This window comes from Talpa europaea, assembly GCF_964194135.1.
Source record: "Talpa europaea genome assembly, chromosome: 1".
Lineage (NCBI taxonomy): Eukaryota > Metazoa > Chordata > Mammalia > Eulipotyphla > Talpidae > Talpa > Talpa europaea.
In genome coordinates this window covers 41186739-41204710 of record NC_140073.1, presented here as the reverse complement: position 1 = coordinate 41204710, position 17972 = coordinate 41186739, and the positions used below count along the sequence as shown (strand labels likewise).

At 44.6% G+C, this 17972-nt stretch overlaps 1 protein-coding gene and 1 pseudogene across 2 annotated transcripts in view; one reads left to right on the top strand and one right to left on the bottom strand.

The window, feature by feature from the left end:
- Positions 1 to 17972, top strand: part of SYT9 (synaptotagmin 9) — a gene marked incomplete at both ends in the record, with an annotated part of 167346 nt that overhangs the window by 135498 nt on the left and 13876 nt on the right. The window contains 3 exons of the mRNA XM_084241272.1: positions 5835 to 5955; positions 7382 to 7553; positions 9930 to 10059. Of these exons, the coding sequence (XP_084097398.1) occupies positions 5835 to 5955; positions 7382 to 7553; positions 9930 to 10059 (423 nt within the window). The remainder of the gene's footprint in view (positions 1 to 5834; positions 5956 to 7381; positions 7554 to 9929; positions 10060 to 17972) is intronic.
- Positions 1215 to 5705, bottom strand: LOC311180114 (nucleophosmin-like; annotated as a pseudogene). The gene is made up of 2 exons: positions 5509 to 5705; positions 1215 to 2254 (listed from the first exon to the last, which is right to left on the bottom strand). The product of its transcript is annotated as a nucleophosmin-like (transcript).

Genomic DNA, 17972 nt, shown 5'->3' with positions numbered 1-17972 from the left:
AAAGATAAACAGCTGGGAATACATCAAACTAAAAAGCTTCTGTACAGCAAAAGACACATTAACCAAAACAAAGAGACATCCTACTGATTGGGAGAAAATTTTTGCACTCCATACAAATGATAAGGGACTGATCACAAAGATCTACAAAGAGCTCACACAAAAAAGAATAAACAATCATGTCAAAAAGTAGGCAGAAGAGCTAAAAAGACACTTCTCCAGAGAGGAAATGCAAACGGCCAACAAGTATATGAAAAAATGCTTAACATAACTTGTAATCAGGGAAATGCAAATCAAAACAACAAGGAGATACCACCTGACACCAGTGAGAATGGCACATATTAAAAAAACAGGCAACAACAAAAGTTGGTGAGAAGGTGGAGAAAAAGGAACTCTCCTGCACTGCTGGTGGGAGTGCAAACTGGCCCAGCCACTATGGAAAGCTTTGTTTTACGCATTTCTTATAGTATACATCTTTAACATACACAGTCTAACTTCCAAGTAATATTTTACCACTTGTACTGTACATAAACAAGAACTTACATTAATTCTAGTCTCATGTCTTATCAGTGAATAACTCCAATAAAATCATAATTTATTAATTTATCTCAATATCAATTTTTCAACTGCAGGGAGATCTTTAAATGACACTGTTTGTGTTACATACTCATCTCTGAACAGTCAACAGTGGACAAAGGCATGAATCATTTGGTCAGCCTGAATATTCACAACAACCCTTCTAGAATGTCATGGAATTGGGAAGGAGTTCACCAAAAGCACCCAAGAAGAGGAACACAAAAGTGTACTAGTTAGACAAAAAAATACAGCTATCACATACTACAGGCAAATATCACAGAAAGAGTTTACAGGTTTGCAGGAAGAGAATTCACACATACCTGCTGTAAACTCCCAGTCTGTCTTGCTAACAATACTGAAGTTGACTACAGAAAGCATGAGCTGATGATGAGTTTCTTTGTTTGTCAGTCAGCCTCCGGTGACACTTCTACATATCCAATTCTTCCTATCAAATAATCCCTCACCTTTTTATTTATTTATTTTAGATTCATCCAAATATTTGTAGGGCAGTCAGGGACAGACAAAGGAGATTAAACATGGGAGGCAAATGCACAAGAAATAGAAAGCGAAGTTTAGGTTTCACTGAATCACAGCAATCAAAAGAAAATGCTTAAATCAAGGGTGAGACTGTTTTCAGTCTGAAAGGGGATGTAGGTGGGCGGGTGGCAAATCAGGAAAGGGGACTGAGGTGAAAATAGAAGGGGAGGGAAGAGCACAGGGCTGTAGTGCAGGTTTACAATGTGGTGGGAAATTAAGGGGACTACACCTGAAGGGAGAAATCAAATATTGCACAAAAATGAACAGTGATGTAAGAAAATAAAAAAAAAAATAGAAGACTGAATTATTGAAGATAGTCACTATTGTTTTTGTTTCTTCTTTCCTTCTTTCCCCATCTTTTGGCTTCATTCGCCAGTTGTGCTCAGGATTGTTTCTTGTGCTTTCTCTATACTTGCTTGCATTTTTGCTTTAATGTCTTCTAGAGAATTGGGTCCTTTATGAGTTTCAGGAAGCTTTTTTTTCTGTATTTTGAAAGATCTTGACCTTTTGATCTTGGTATTGATGGTGAGTCTTTTCCATTGTGCTTTGATTTTTGCACATTTTTGACTTGAGTAGCTCTCATAGGTTTCCTCACTGATGCCTCCTCTTCAGTTTCTTCATCATCAGATTCATTTCCATGATCACCACCATTGTCATCACCTCATTGTCTTCATCATTGCCTTTGGTAGCAGCAAGTTTTACTTTTTTCTCTGGAAACTTGCTACCACTACTAAGAGTCGAAAACTTCCCAGGTATATTTAATAGTTTCACTTCCTCCACCTCTTCATCTTCTGACTGCATCTTCCTCTATTGCTAGGTGATGTTCACTAGTATACACTGGCCCTATACACTGGCCCTGAACCCCACTTTATCCATAAGACCACAGGTGGCACTGTTTCAGAAACCCCAGGGAAACTGTTGGCTGTTCATTTTCAAAGTTGTCTGTGTTTCTGTAATTGGACTACCTTCATAATCCATTACCTCGGCTGCAACAGTCTACAGTCCATCCTTTGCACCAGGCCCTAAACTGGTTATTCTTAAAGAAAACTGGTGCTCGTTCTCATCATTACCTGTCTTAAAGTGATAATCTTTGTCAGCCTTTAGTTCACAAATGAAAAGATAGTTCTGAGGGTTCCTGTCTGTCCTTAAGTAGAAAAGAAGGGAGACTTGTTCTAGCGAACATTTTCTCAGGACAGAATCACACCAGGACTCGGCCTCCTTTTATAGTTGACTTTGATCAACATTCTGGAAACATGTTTACTAACAATGTAAAATAAACACTTCTGTGTAAGGCACAATTTCTCAACTTTGGCACTATGATATTTTGAACCAGATAATTTTATTTATTTATTTATTTTTTTTTTAAACAGTATAATGTTTTTTTTTTTTTTAATAGAGGCATGTTTTTTTTTTTTTCTTTCTTTATTTGTTTGCTTGTTTGTTTTGTTTATACATGCACTGGGTACAGTCAGAAGCGCGGGAGGGTGAGAGAATTCACCAGAGCCAGAGTGGGGAGCAGAACAGGCAGAAGGACCGAAGTACACTGCTGAGGGGAGCAGCGGGCGGCAGGAGAGGTCTGCGCGCCATGTGGGACCCTCCTCCGGTGGCCGGGGAGCAGCCGGGGATTGAACCGGCACCGCAGAGGCCGCGGGCAGCTTCGCAACCCAGCGCTCTACCGCTGCGCCACCGGGGAGGCCCTGAACCAGATAATTTTATAGTGAGGATATGCCATGTGCATTTTAGAATGTTCAGCAGTAATCCTGGCCTCTACTCTAGATGTCAGTAACACAGCTGCCTCTCTAATTGTGAAAATCAAAAATTTCTCTAGATTGTGTCAGTTTTCCTTTGGGGAATCAAAAATGCTCCTGAGAGTCATTAGTTTATGGGAATGTTTACAAGCACCAGGATTTGCAGGTTCTTGACCTATAGCAGGTGAAGGGGAGAAAGCAGAGTCAACGTTCAGTAAACTCCTGTTCCATTTTCCACCAATCTCATCTCTCCTTAAGGAACTATGTCTGTTCATGTTTACCACTGCAGAGATGTGGAAAAGAGCAGTGCTCAAGAACTATAACAAATATTAAATGTGGGCCTCCCTGGTGGCACAGTGGGTTGAGCACAGCGCTGTGAAGCTGTCCACAGTCTCTGCAGCGTGGGTTCGATTCCTGGCCAGCCAGGGAAATTCCCACATGGCACAGCAGACTTCTCCTGTCTCGCCCGCTGCTCCCCTCAGCAGTATATTTCTGTCCTTCTGCCTGTTCTGTTCCCCACTCTGTCTCTGGTAAATCCTCTCACTCTCCCGCGCCTCTGGCCTGTACCCCAGCTCTTGTATAAAAATAAATAAATCTTAAAAAAAAACATTAAATGAATAAGTGAGTTTGGTAGATGGATGGATGGATGGATGAAGAGAAAAATATGGATGATTGGTCACAATGTTGCTCTGGAGAAATGAGTGACAGGTGGCATATACATGAGAAAAGGGTATTTTACTGAAAAATTTGTCACTTGTATTGTTTCGACATTTTTACTTTCATAATTTGGAAAATCTAAAATGATATGTGTTTAAATCATTTGGAAATCACACCTAGCATTTTCACTTTTATCACTATTTCTTTAATTTGTCGGGTTTTTTCTTTAAGTCCAAACGTGCCTAGTTCCAATTAGCCCTCGTTCAATTCTGAATATATCGCCAAGTCTGAAGTTTGATTTTATTTCTTTGACTCATGAGCAAACAGCCATAGAATATAAACACTTGTTGGAAAAAAAACGTACTTAGCACAAAGCAGTCTGACACATGGCACTCCATTACACATCTTGACCTTGAGGACGGGGAGCAGACAGCCTGCATCTTCATGTCTTGAATCCTTCAGAGCTCGAACAATGTGGGCCCTCAGGACGTGTATGCTGGAAGAATTCATGATGATGAAGCTTCGTAGGCCTGAGTTTGGTTCTGTCTTGTTTTACTTTTCTGGGCAGGAAGAGGGAAGGAGCCAGGTGTGGTGAGAAGATGAGGGATTTTCTGCTTGAGGCAGACAGGAGCAGCCACAGGCCAAAGGAGTATGAAGGAAAAGATAAATTGTGGTAACAGCTGTTCCTCTGCTTTCTCTTCTGCCACAAGCAGGAAGCTGGGTCAGCTCCTCCATCTTCAGTGAGAGCAGACACTCTCCTCTCTTGGGAGGGAGCCCAGCAGCACAAAACAATTCAGCACCCTCCCTGTGCAGCCGCCACCCTCCTGCAGATATCTCTTCTTCTCCCTCACCTCCTCCACTGAGGGAAAGGCCCAGTCACCCAGGTCTCTTGAGTTCAGGGCTCCAGGAACCAGGAGAGTCTGGGCTAGGTGAGGTGATTTATGTATATGAGGTTTAGGGATAGGCAAAGACACAGAGCAATCCATCGGCCTCAGTGACCAAACAGATTCCCTTCACCTCATCCTCCTGCAAAGCGGTCAATGCAGGGAGGTTGGATGAGGTGACCTTCCAGAGCTGAATTTGTGCTTCTAAAAATAGAAACATCCTTAGAGAATCAAGAAAGCGGGGGAGGCTGTGGATGTTGAGGGCAGAACTGGTCTCCCCAGAGCATTGTCTGTATGGAACTGTATTAGATACAGGTACCCAGCTCCATAACCTCAGGTATTTCAGAAATTGAAACTAAGAACTCGGTTTTTTCCTCTTTGGTTACACATTCCCTGGGCTAAAAAAGGCGGAAAAAAAAATCATGTCTTCTGACCTATTTGCATGTTTGCACACTGTTGAGATGTCTTCCTGGCAGAGGGAAATGAGGGCTCATGATAGACACACAAAGAGAAGGCAGGAGCTGCAGCCCAGTGAGACACCAGGGACACTGGAGGCCTGTGAGGCTGAGTCCTCAGCCCTCTTTCCCTGCAGGAGTCTGTGCTGGGCTCTGTCCGAGGCTGGGTGGGGCCAGGTCTGGTGTGTCCAGGTCTGTGGCTGTGCGGGTAATGGGGGTGCTTCTTCTGCGGAGTCCTTGTTCAAGCCATGTCGTGTTTCCAGGGTCCAGGGAGCCACATGCTGGTCTGCACGTGTTGTCTGTGATGGGGTGTGTGCAGTGCTCTGGGGAGTGCAGAGGTGTGTGCACGGGGTGTGGTGTGCAGGGATGCACAGAGGTATTGTGGTGAACTTGGGGGGCTACATAGGCAAGCATGGTGGCTGTGGGGGCAAGATGCATGTGGGCGGTCACCATTTGAAGGACTTTGCACACCAGTGCAGGGATTGTGGGCAGGACTGGGGGTGGACAGCCCTTCACCAGGCTGTCTGGGGACCTGTTAGGGAGATCCCAAGGCTCTCAGTCTGTCAGTAAGGCTGCATAGGACCTCAGGGCGCCTCTTTGTCTTAGCTTTGTACTGGGGACTGTGTGTGGGTTGTGATGGGATGTGAGTGGAACCACATGGGGGACTTCATGGGTGTTGTGGGACTGAATTCTCGGTTCTGGGGACCTGTGTAAAGCAGCTCAGTTGTGCAAGAGGCTGGATCGAGGGTGGCAGAACCCTGGACGACGTCCACAGCCTTACCATCTAAAGAGTGGCTTTGCTTCTGTAGAAAACAGAAGCTTTCAAAGTGCAGGAATTTATTCTCCTCCATGTTGGTGTGAAGAGGGGAGATACTGGGGATTCATAAATGAGTAGAAGGAGCAGCATCCTGCCCTCCCCTGCTGACTGCCGCCTACCCTCAGGCACTAGCTGATAACACTGTCTAATGCTCTCTCAACAGGACAATGTAGATCTTGGAGAATTGATGTTTTCCCTCTGCTATCTTCCAACGGCTGGCAGGCTGACCATTACCATTATAAAAGCAAGGAATTTAAAAGCAATGGATATAACAGGAGCATCAGGTGGGAAATTAATCCAAATCAGAAGTCCTCATATAGTTCTATTGATATTGTAGTACTTTGTGAAGTTTCTAGCAGAGTAATAAAGCTCATAGACTTTAGAGCCAGACTGCATAGGTTTAATCCCAATCCTAGACCTAGAAGATGTGTCACTTTGGGCAAGTCACATAACTTTTGGGGCTTCACATTCCCCATCTAGAAATTAGGCTAATTATAGTATCTGCTTCATTGAATCATTGTAAGATTAAATAATTTAATACAAGTAAAGCCTTAAGAACAGTGCCTGGTTCATCCTAAATGCTACATGTTAGCTGTCATCATCCTTCACCATGGTAGTGAACTGGACCTACAGTTTGCATGTACTCATATAGTTTATCTAATTGAGTCTTCCCCAGATATAAACAATCCCAGGTTTATTGAAGGTTGAAGACAATCCTACATTCTTATATGTATATGGAATTCTTATATAAAATACAGAGATCTATGCAGTTTGGCTTTTCCAGGGTTTCAAGCAGTATACTTAAATTCTAAAACCCCAGAAAAGATGCCCCGATGTGTAGTTACTACTGTATAAGTTCTCTAACGGCCTCTGTAGGTACTCTCCAAATGTGGTCATAAAACACCCAGATCACTGCTTCTTCAGTCACTGAGCACAAAGGACATCAGATGCAATAAATTCCCCTTCCTGTATTCCATTGTCTTCCTAAGCAGGAAAAAGATGTGACTCCCTTCTTATCTCTAAAACCCTCTTGGATGGTGGGGACTATGGCAGCACATGCTTATGCAGTCAAGAGAGAAGGAGAATTCCCACTGAGCACGAGCAGAGTGAGCAAAGTCCCACCTGAGGCAGAGCCCAGCCTTATCACCTGTCACCCCATCCCAGTGTGGCACCACCAGCAAGCCTGTGTCCCTTGTCTCCCTAACATGCCAGACTACGTCCACCCCAGTAGGCAGCTATGGGGCCTCAAAGCCCTGGCACTTAAAGAAATCCACTCCCAAAGCCCCTCCTGTCCTCTAGGAATTCAGCTTCTCCCTTTCCTAAAGCCCTGATCTTTAGGAAAAGATCCTGGGGGTGGCTCTGTCAGGGGCCCACATCCAGCTTCCATATGCCTTCGAAATGCCTTTGCACTTCTCTCTCTGTTGCAGCTCAGCAAGTCTTGAATTCCGGAACACTGTGTGATTTGGTAACACTATTTTTAAATTCCACGCTTTTTGAGGAGACAATGTCCTGTGCTCTTTCTTGAATAAATGACTTAATTATCCTAATTCTAATCACTGTCCAGGCATCATATTAATTAAAATTCTAAAACCCCAGTCCAAGAGGCAGGTCAAGGAGTTTTGTACGGCATCGTCCCTGAAACTCCGCAATGACAAGCTGCTGGCCTAAATCGACATTACCTCACGCTTGTGCTGTTTCTCGTGTCTGCAGATCCCTACGTGAAAGTCTCACTGATGTGTGATGGCAGGCGACTGAAGAAGAGGAAAACGTCCACCAAGAGGAACACTCTGAATCCTGTTTACAACGAAGCCATAGTCTTTGATGTCCCTCCTGAGAGCATCGACCAAATCCATCTGTCCATAGCAGTCATGGACTATGACCGGTGAGATGCCCGGAGCTTTCTCAGTGCAAGTCTACTGAGCGCCGCGCCAGGTGGTGGCAGGGGTGGCGGGGGGAGGGGGGGAGTGTCGGGGAGGCCACCACAGTGCTTAGCTGGTGTCCCAGGCCTAGGCACAGGGAAGAAGACGGACAAGGTGCCACTGTTCTCCAAACCATGCTGTGGAGTAGGATTAGCAAAGTGCCTCTTGGCTGGCTCTCCTATTCTTCCCTGCCCCTTTACTATTTTATTCTCCTCCAACCTCTCCTTCCCCCTCCACACCTCTTCTCCTCTTCATCCCTGCACACACCCTAGAATCTCAGCTTGGAGAACTGCAGCCCTGTGAGTCTTAATCTCTCAGGCAGTCCTTCCTGCCTTCCTGGGGAAGATTCCAATCAAAACAGCAGAATAGTTACTTTAGCCAGACCGTCAACATTTCTAAATACATAATTTTGTTCTTTTTTTTTCTTCTCCCCAATGTGTTTAATACAGATCATTTCCATCCACTTAAGTCTGAAAGCAAACACAGAAATGTTCTCTTGAAAATGCTAGAATCAGTATGGATGACAGGGTACATTAAAATGTATAAGATGCTCGACTTTCTAATTAATACAGCACAGAAGAGATATTTATAGCCTGCATTGTAGCCAATTGTGTATTTAAAGGACAGATTTGAAAAACAGTCATTTTAATATGCAAAGGAAGTACCAACAGGGAATTATACATGTTAAACCAGTCATTAGACCGAAATGCAAAGTCTCTTTTTAATTGGAAACCTCCCACGTGGTCTGGGCACAATTATAAAAAAAAAAAAAATCATTCTGACTTCTAAGATAATCTTACAAATATTATTTGTAGCTCAAAATTTTCCTGCCTACCTCTGAGATGTCAGTAAGGCAGCCACGGTGCTCTGAGCTCACTTCCCAGCACATGCCCAGGTGAAGCATAAACATCTTCCACCCAGGGAGCCTGTGGGCTGGTGCAGCTGCCCCTGGCGCACCAGCCCACCTGGGCAGCAGACCTCATCCTGTCTCCTCTGGATGGCACACAACACCCACAGGGTCAGGACACAGTAGGGGACGAGCCCACCAACCGTGGATGGGTAAGCTAGCATTTTTCAGCTCTTGCCAAGTTTCCCGCATCAACAAATCTGATTATGTGAGCACTGCTTCAATTTAATTCTCAGTAAACTCATGAATCTGGCCTGGAAAAATCCATGGCAGAATTCATGGGGTTTCTGCATGAGACTGATTTTAATGAGCATAGACTCAAATATCTTTCACACTACTTCCCCAGCCTTGTCTCTCCCTTCCTCTGTGCACACCATCAGGAGAAAAGCACTCATCTTTGCTGGGGAAAAACAAAAAAACAAAGAGAAATTCTGTGAGTTTGGGTTCCAAAGAGTTAAACAATGAAATATATCATTCTAGTTATGCAAAGAACTTCTGATCCAAAATGGCTAAGAGAGGAAAAATATGGACAGACCCGGGGAATGTTTCAGAAATATTGGCCCTAAAGTAAAAGGAGTTATGTTTCTGGCCAGTAAGAAAATCAAGTTTGGGGCCTCCCCAGTGGCGCAGTGGTTGAGCGCTGGGTTGCGAAGCTGCCTGCAGCCTCTGCAGCGCCGGTTCAATCCCTGGCCACTGGGTGAGGGTCCCACATGGACGCAGACCTCTCCTGCTGCCCGCTGCTCCCCTCAGCAGTGTACTTCGTCATTCTGCCTGTTCTGCTCCCCACTCTGGCTCTGGTGAATTCTCTCACCCTGAGCTTCTGACTGTACCCAGTGCTTTATAAATAAATAAATAAATCTTAAAAAAAAAGGAAATCAAGTTTGGTCAAAAAAATATCGCTGGGCTTGGGAAGGAGGGACAAGCATAAGAAAACATGGTCTCCAAAGAAAGGGGACGGGAAAAGTCCTACGAGCCCTCACGTGCTCTGTTGCCTTTGGAAGCTGCCAGAAAGGGAGTCTCTTATCAGCCTGGTTTCCTGCTGCAGGAATTTGAGCAGCCATATTGCCAGAAATGCCTTTCAACTGGGCCCCTTTTTGTTCCATGAATTTGGAGACCCGGAGGTCAGCCTCGTTCCAGAACCAGAGCTAGCACCAGGGAGTTCTTTGAAAATAGGGTTCTTAGGCACACACTAACCCATGCCAGCGTTAGGAAAGACACGACCATGATGTGTGAGGCGCAGACGCTGCTCTTCCTCTTTCACACCCAGTAGAATGCATCACACATCCTTTCACTAGTGCGCTTGGTATAGAGATTTAAATTAAGAAATGAAGAAAACCACCCCCTCCCTAATTCCTCTATCAGTATACTTGACCAGCTGTTGCCCTTATGTACCAAAATTTTAAGAAAAAACTTTTGTGGGCCATTTTCACAGTGTAGGTCACAACGAGATCATCGGTGTCTGTCAAGTCGGCAACGAGGCTGAGAGGCTGGGCAGAGACCACTGGAGTGAAATGCTGTCGTACCCTCGGAAGCCCATTGCGCATTGGCACTCGCTGGTGGAGGTAAGACCCGTCTGTCTCCCACATGCTCTATTTTGAGAAAAGATAAATGCTTTGTTGTTAAAATGCAGGAGCCACCAAAAATGTGAGTGTACCAGGATCTGTGGTCTTGGGCAGTTTCCCTTCACTATATTCCCTGGGGGACCATCAGGAATAGTATTTAATCTGAATTTGAATCTGTGCTTCCCCCAATGCAGTAGGCTTTAAACGTTAATCAGGAATCAGCCCTCACTTCCATTATCTTTTTAAGAGATCAGGATTCTCTACTTTTGTGTTGGGGCTTTGAGTTGACACTTGGGGAGCACCTGCAATATGTGGGTGAGTGGCAGTTTCAGCCGCCACAGGACATGTGCCTGGTGTCACAAAGAACTCAAGACTGGGATCCAGGAGGCCCAGATCCAGGTTCTAGTGGTGACCTGTGATTCTGGGCAAGCTGATTAGTAGCAGATCCAACCATATGTTAAAAAATTTTTAAAAATCACTAAAACACAAACAATAAGTGAAATGGTTATAGGATGTGTCCCTAAAAGAGGTAGAAGCATCGCTGTGGCCTCGGAATGAGCACCATTGTCCTCACCCTGTTTCGTGCTGCCGACGTCTCAGATGTTTCCTATAACAAAAGGGAAACTAATTTCCCCCTACATAAAAAGGGTCTAGAGGAAGACAGTCTAGAGTGTTCTAGTGACTCTGTGACCAATAGAGTTCTAGACTTCTCTTTTTCTGCTTCGCTGACCCCTGTGGCTTTCATTTATTTTTCTGAGGCTGCCTCATTGTACAATATGCTACCAAGTACCAAGTGTCACGTATGTGCCAGGCCAGAGACAGGAGAGAGGAGACAAGAGACAAAAGCATCCACATTGTTTTTGAAAGGGTTTTTTCTGGCTACTTCCATTTAACTTATCACAGAACTTAGTCACACAGACATGTGTGGGAAATGTATTCTTTTTATTGGGTGGAAACATGCCCAACTCAAAACCAAAAGGGAAGAGCGTGGATTCCTGGAGGCAACGGGCCTTCATGCTACTTCTCATACCTTCACCCATTCACTCACTGCTCATTGTTGACTTGTCATAGTCATCTTTGCTCTATAACTCACTCCCTTATCAGTTTATTAACTCATTCTCTCAAAAAGAAATTGCATTCACTAAGCACATTTCTAAGAGTCAAATGCCATATTCTGTACAGAAAATATAGATGTAAATTAAAAACTATCCTTTCCTTTGAAGAATGCACAGAACATAAGAAAGATGGAAGATGGCAGCCATTAAGCGTGAAAGCATAGCACTAGCATCCATGTCAAGTGCTACTGGGACACAAAGGAGGGAGGGGTTTGTGGTGCTTAGATGAGATTGTCCTTGCAGCATTCCCGTCCTGCTCTTGGTAAGTGAAGAGGACTGAGCACTGGGAGCCGGGACACAGGAACTTGGCTTCAAGGCAGAGAACTTTCCTCCTACCCTCCCAATGGAGGCAGCTCTGTCCCCTGCAAAGCCATCCTGAGAAGCCAAGATCAGTGCCTCGCCCCATGGGGTTCTGTTGCCAGTGACAGTTGAGTGGGTCTGGTTAAAGTAAACACGCAGGCAGCTGTGGAGAGGCAGGGCGACCCCACACCTGGGCCTGGGGACAAAGAGACTGTCTTCCTTTGTTGGAGATGGTGCAGGAAGAAGAGCAGAGCTGGCTTTATGAACTGATTCTGTTTCAGGGCCTCCAGTTGCATTCAACGAGAGCCTAGGGCCTCTGAATTTGCAAGTCCCTAAAGGACATCTCTGTCCCTGGGCCATGGAAACTACAATTCTTTTTTTTTCCCCCACTGGACTCAAAATTAATCCCTAAGGGAGACCCATAGACTCTATGAACCAGTTGAGAAGAAGCTGGGGACTGAGGCTGACTGAACTACACCCCACTCCAGCTCTCGGTGGAGCTCTCAAAGGAATCCATCCGTGGGCTCATTAAATTGTCTGAACCTGTCACTAGCTGTGGCAGTTAGAACAGTTTTAGTAGATATTTTGCAACCCTTATAAGTCACTGCTTCCAACCACCTACATTCAAATCTTATTTGTAATCTGCAGTGTCAAAACTAATGCTTCTTAGGATCCAGAAGATGGGGAAGTATTAGCACACAACTGAGGGATATTCAGGGGGACCAACTATTAAGAGGCACACAATCTAAAAGGGGTCCAGTTATCCACATGCACAAAAACAAAATAAGCAGTCTCTTCATGTGAAAGATTTTTAATGGAATTGATGTGCAGAGCGATAGCAAGAATAGCAAGGATTCCAAAGAATTACCCAGTAAAACTCCCCAAATTGCTCACCCCCTTGTGGGCAGATGCCCAGTGGAATTAATAGACTCTACCCAAAGCAGGGCTACTTAGGCCCAAAAGCTTGCCACAAGTTTGAAGTACCCTCTAGCAAGGAACCACAAGAAAGGAGTTAGGCAGTTCCTAGAGAACCGAAACAGAAGGAGAGACTCAAAATTCAAAATATACCAAGGACCAGTAACACACTCCCCACAAGTCTCTCACCCACGTGTCTCTCTCAGTATCTTTCCAAGTGTCTCTAGTATCTCTCCTCTGTGTGTCTCCTCCCATATGTCCCCCCTTCTCTGTTCTGCCTCCCTTTATATGTCCACCTTGCTCCTTCCCAGTTACCCCCAACTCAGGAAGTCCAGTTCATGGCATGCTGGGACTTGTAATCCAAGGTGGTGGCATGTAAGTAGGGTGGGGAAAATGGTGCCCATTCAGTGCTCTGAAGCGCTCCTCCCCTTTTCACTGAGATTGCTCTGTATCAAAAGGAGTAAGGACTGGGGGTGCAGTATGGAGCTAGACATGACCCTGACTTGGTGTACTAGCAGAGCAGATCTTTCTCAATGACTGATGAACCCCAAGTGGCAGCTCATGCACGTCACACACAGAAAGTGTAAAAAGTGCCATGTGACTTCGGTTATCTAGGAGCTATTGCTTAAGCCCTGAATGCTTGGCTTTTTGCAAATCTGTGTTTGACCATTATGTAAGTGAGAAATAAATGTTTGTAGGGTTTAACCACTGGAACTTGGGAGCCATTTGTTACAGCAGTGAGAAGTACTTTGGCTAATACAATGGTCATTTCTCACATATTGTGGCAGAACTAAGGAATGAAATGCCTGCACCCCTTATATCAAAGGTAAATCAAGGGAGGCTTCCCTGCCCTTTAGTCCTTCCTGTCTCTTGGAAGTCCCCGAGGACTTGTGCTCCATCCTGAGAAAGAAAGTGGTATTTTCCCTTTTAAACAGGTAACTATGAGTGAGACCATCTGGTTTTTTTCTTTTTCTTTCTGGCTTATTTCATTGAGCATGATCCCTTCCAGCTCTATCCATGTTGCTGCAAATTGCATGAGAGAAAACATAAATAAGGGACCAGGAAAAAGACTAATTATAATAAAGTAAAAATCAAAATCAACAAGCAACTATAAACCAGAGACAGACTGTGGGGGCGGGGGTGGGGAGGGAAGGAAGGATTAGGGTTAAAATAAGGGGGGTGGGAATTGTATGAGGAATAGAACCAAGATGAAAATGCATACATTGTGCAAAAATGAAAAATTATGTAAAAATATATTAAAAATTTTTTAAATAAAATAAACAGGTAGCTAGTAGAACTGGGCACAGTGGTATCAGATGAGGTGAAAACCAGTATCAGAGGAGTCAGTGCTGCTTTGCTAGCAGCTGTGAGGTCAGAAGAGGCCTTAGGCAGGGCGGGTAGAAGCACCCACTTTAGAACTGGCTGCATGTAGATTCCAATCTTGATTGACATTCAAAGCTGTTTACTTTTTCCTTTTGGAATCTTGGTTTTTCTCATCTTTAAGTGGCCATAATAGTGCCTCTTTCACAGGGTGGCTGAAGGATTAGACAGACTAATACAGGTGAAGCTGCACGGCTGGCACGCATTAAATGTTCAGCCAAGGTCTCAGTTACAATCGTTACTATCCATGTTCATAGAGACTGCTAAGTGTCCTCATTCTGTCACACAAAGAAATATCATTTATAATGTTGCCATGGAGGATAAAAGGAAATACTGGAAATTCCCCATCCCCCACACCCTGGAGACCCACACCTTCACTGGGGAAAAGGGGTTGTTTTTGACTCATCTGGACATAGATACATGTATTTTAAGTTCACTTCCTTTCCCTTTCTTCCTTGATCTTAAAGATAAGTTGCTGGCATACTCCCTAAGAACCTTTTCAACATCTGCTTTAAAACAAAACAGTAATTGAGTCCAGATGTGTGTGTGTGTGCATAAACATGTGTGCCTGAATGAAAGAGACAAAGAAATGGAAAAGAGAAAATATCGAGTACTGAGTCTTTAATAGGAAGGGGGGCTGGCCTGACTGAAGCTCTTCACATATTGGGGCTGAGGACCCAGGTGAGCACTGAAATCTGAGCTAGGGAGAGATCCGGCAGCCTGCTTGGGGCTGCATCCAACATACTCTGACCTTGCCGGGGCAGGTGGCAGATGGAGTCTTCAAAGCCAATGAATTAAAAAAATCCATTTCTCTCTCAGAGATTCTGTATTGCTTCACTGCACACTCAAAGGTCAGCCAGTACTGCTCCTTTGACTCTCAGTGATGTCACAGACTTGGGAAGCTGTGCACACACACACACAGAGCAGGCTGCCTGAGACTTGGAGACAGGAGCATCCTCGCCACAGAACCTCAGGAGGTGACAGAGACCTGGCTACTCCCTCTCCACAGCCCTGTCCTCCATATCTGCAAAAGAAGCTATCGGCCTGGTTTTCTCAATGCATTTGCCTCCTGCCCCTCCATGTGGAGCTGACCAACATCCTGAGTCCCAGGAGAATAGTAGAAATAATTCCATATCTTCATTGCCTCCCAGTATGGTGCTGCATGTAAACTGCTTGTAAACTTGGTTTAGTGGGAAGACCAGATTCAGATGCCATTAGGTTAAATCATATTTTCCTTTTCTAAAAGAGAGAGAAGCCGGAGGATCCAATCAGAATATACAGTGAAGATCAGCAGCATTTGTGACAGACAGAGATACTAAACCCCAATGTCTGCCTCAAGGGGTGCTCAGGTGTGGATGTCTTCCTCTCTCCAAGTTCAGCCTTTCATACATATATGTACATAAGGCTAACAGGGCTCTGAGCTGGACTAGTCTGGTGGTCTGCTGGGACCACCTCAGTGAGCCCAGAATTCATGCAACTTACTGTCTTATAATCCTAGTGATACTAGGGGCCAGGTGTGCACAGTACACACTGCCATGACCAGGACCCTTATCTTCCACCCTCAGCCTCTTTCAGGGTACAAGGTTAGAAACAAAAGCAAGTATCAGTAACCCAGATTCAAGTGGGAGTTTGCTATCAAGCTCTTTAAAGCAGTTCTAGATATTACCCATCAAGTGCCCAGCAGAACCTGCCTAGGGTCTTCCCAGGAGAAAATATCTGGTTGCCCAAGTTGGGTTAGCTCCACAGCTGGTCCAGTTTGTTGATCAGGTTTCCTGGAAAGTGGCCCAGTGCAGGAGATCAGACTTCCTGAGAGGCAGGGATCCTGGCAGGATAGAGAAATTGACTCAAGGAAACACAAGGGAGGACTTTGAAGTGAGGAAGTCAGAGGCTGTAGCAATGTGGGCAAATTGTTATTCACAATGGATTTAGGAGACAGGAATGGTTCTCTGGAATGGGGAGAGGTTGAAAGTTCTAGGAAATGCTGCAAGCAGGAGGAATGTGAGGTGCCCTTAGGCACCCCAGATTGCAGGCCTTTGAAAGCACCATGAACTCCAGTCCCCATCAGTTGGAGGTGAAGTGAGGCTGATGATCACAAACTTTGCACTCTGAAGGTGTAGCACTGGGACTGGGTGTGTATGTTGGGGGTGCAATGAAAATGAGTAGTCAGTAAGTGGAGGGTCACGTGCTGTCACAGCGTCTCCCCCATACCAGTCCAGCATGTTATCTCAGTGACTCAGAGGATAAAATGTTTGCTCAGGATAGAGAGAATAAGAAACATAAAGTATATTAAAATAGCGCAAGAAAGTATAAATTTCTTTTTATCTAAAATGGATACCACCCAGTTAAGGAACAGGAAGTTGGGGGAATAAACTTGAACCAATTCTTCACTGGAACTATGTCCCTTCTTTCTCGAGCTCTCTTCTCTCCTTCCTCCTTCCCAAGCTGATGTCTAGGTATAGGGGAACACAGAGGCCCTTATGGCGGGGGTGGTCTATGTGATGAAAATTTGACAGATGTGCTGTCTTGCTTGTCTCTGATCATCAGACGTCATGGTCACTGACTGCTGCTGGGTCAGGCAGTCGACCTGGCCCCATGTCAACTCTTGAGTGTCCTTGGCTCTCTGAGGTCTGGTAGCTGCCATTGAATGCCTGACCTCGGAAGTCTTCTTTGCAGCCCTTGGCACAGGGTCACTTCCTCACTTGCTGGAACCCTCTGAAGACCTGCCAGTCAACATTGTCACATCCTTTCCACATCCAGTGGCCATTCCAGGACACGTGGGAATTGCAGGAGGCTTGGTGACATTACAGGCATCCTCTTTATGCCCACAGAGTTACATGGCCATTTCTACATTGTTCTCTAGTCTCATGTTGGCACAAGGGCCATGCATGCCTTCAGCTTCTCCTCAATCCATCAGAAACTCTGAGTTTCAAACCTGAGGGGTAAAACTAGCACGTCACATCAAAGCCACTTCTCCCCTTTACTTATTCCTTTTGCCAAAGGCTCTCTACTTCTCTTCCCGACTGATGGGAAGCTCCTTTCCATCATAGCATGGCTCTTCACGCCCTGTGCCTTTTCCTCAGATCCTTCTCACTATGTAAAGGGGACATTTGGAATTTTGATGCTTCTCTTTTCTCTTGATGACTCTTGACTTTAAGAGACTCTTGTTTCATGAAGACCTAGATGATCATTGACCTTATATTGCTAGTCCTTGGCTTGAAGTAATAGATGGCACTGATTCATTGAATGGAGCAACTCTACTTACCGAAAATGAAAACACTGTCCCTGTTACATAGGTAATGGGCTAGTATTTGGTGAGGGAATGAAAAAAATTAATGAATGGTGTCTATAATGGAAGCAGTTGGATCCCTTTAGTTCTGAAGTACCACAACTTCCCATTCGATGGAATCCAAAGTAGAAGTCAGTTAGGTATTAGGTGTAAAAGTTACTTCCAATGCATTTGCAGTGGGCTATTTAATGACCCTTATTAAGTACAAGCTTTGATTACCTTTTCTCCTTCTAGAAGAAGGATATGTAAAGAGGTTATTTCCCCCCTTACTTCCCATGTGAAATGTCATCAGACAATAATGGCTTTGTATTTTGATCAGAGTTGAGAAATGCTCAGGACTGTAACTGAGCCATCTTAGTAAGTCAGAAGGACGAGGTTATAGAGCACTTCCTTATCTTCCTTCGTGAGTGAGCGAGGAAGCAGGAATGCTGCCGAGAGCCCTGTGGTGGACGACACACTGCTGAACCTGAATGAGGCCTGATCAGGAGGGGACAAGGACATTAGTCCACACATTGACTTTTCTCACCAGGCAAACATTTCAGCAGCAGTTTTATAAAAGTTATATAATGATCTGTTCCACCTACATGTGAAGATAAAAATGAGAAAAATAGTGGGAAAGTATTTTTTAGACAAAAGGGAGAACTAATAATTGAGCTTTTTTTTTTTCTCTCTCTCAAAAAACAAACCATTTTTACTGGTGGGATTTAGCATACCAATAAGGAAGAACAGATAGGCTATCCCAAAATGTGCCACTTTGACATGTAGATTGTTTTGAGCTGAAGGCATTTAAGATGCAGCATATTTAAGAAAAAAACCAAAATAAAAAAACCTGTACCCCTTCCTTAACTATCTAAATGAATTTAGAAGAATTTCCTGGCCAAGAAAAACAACATTACCAGAGATGAATTTTTATCTGA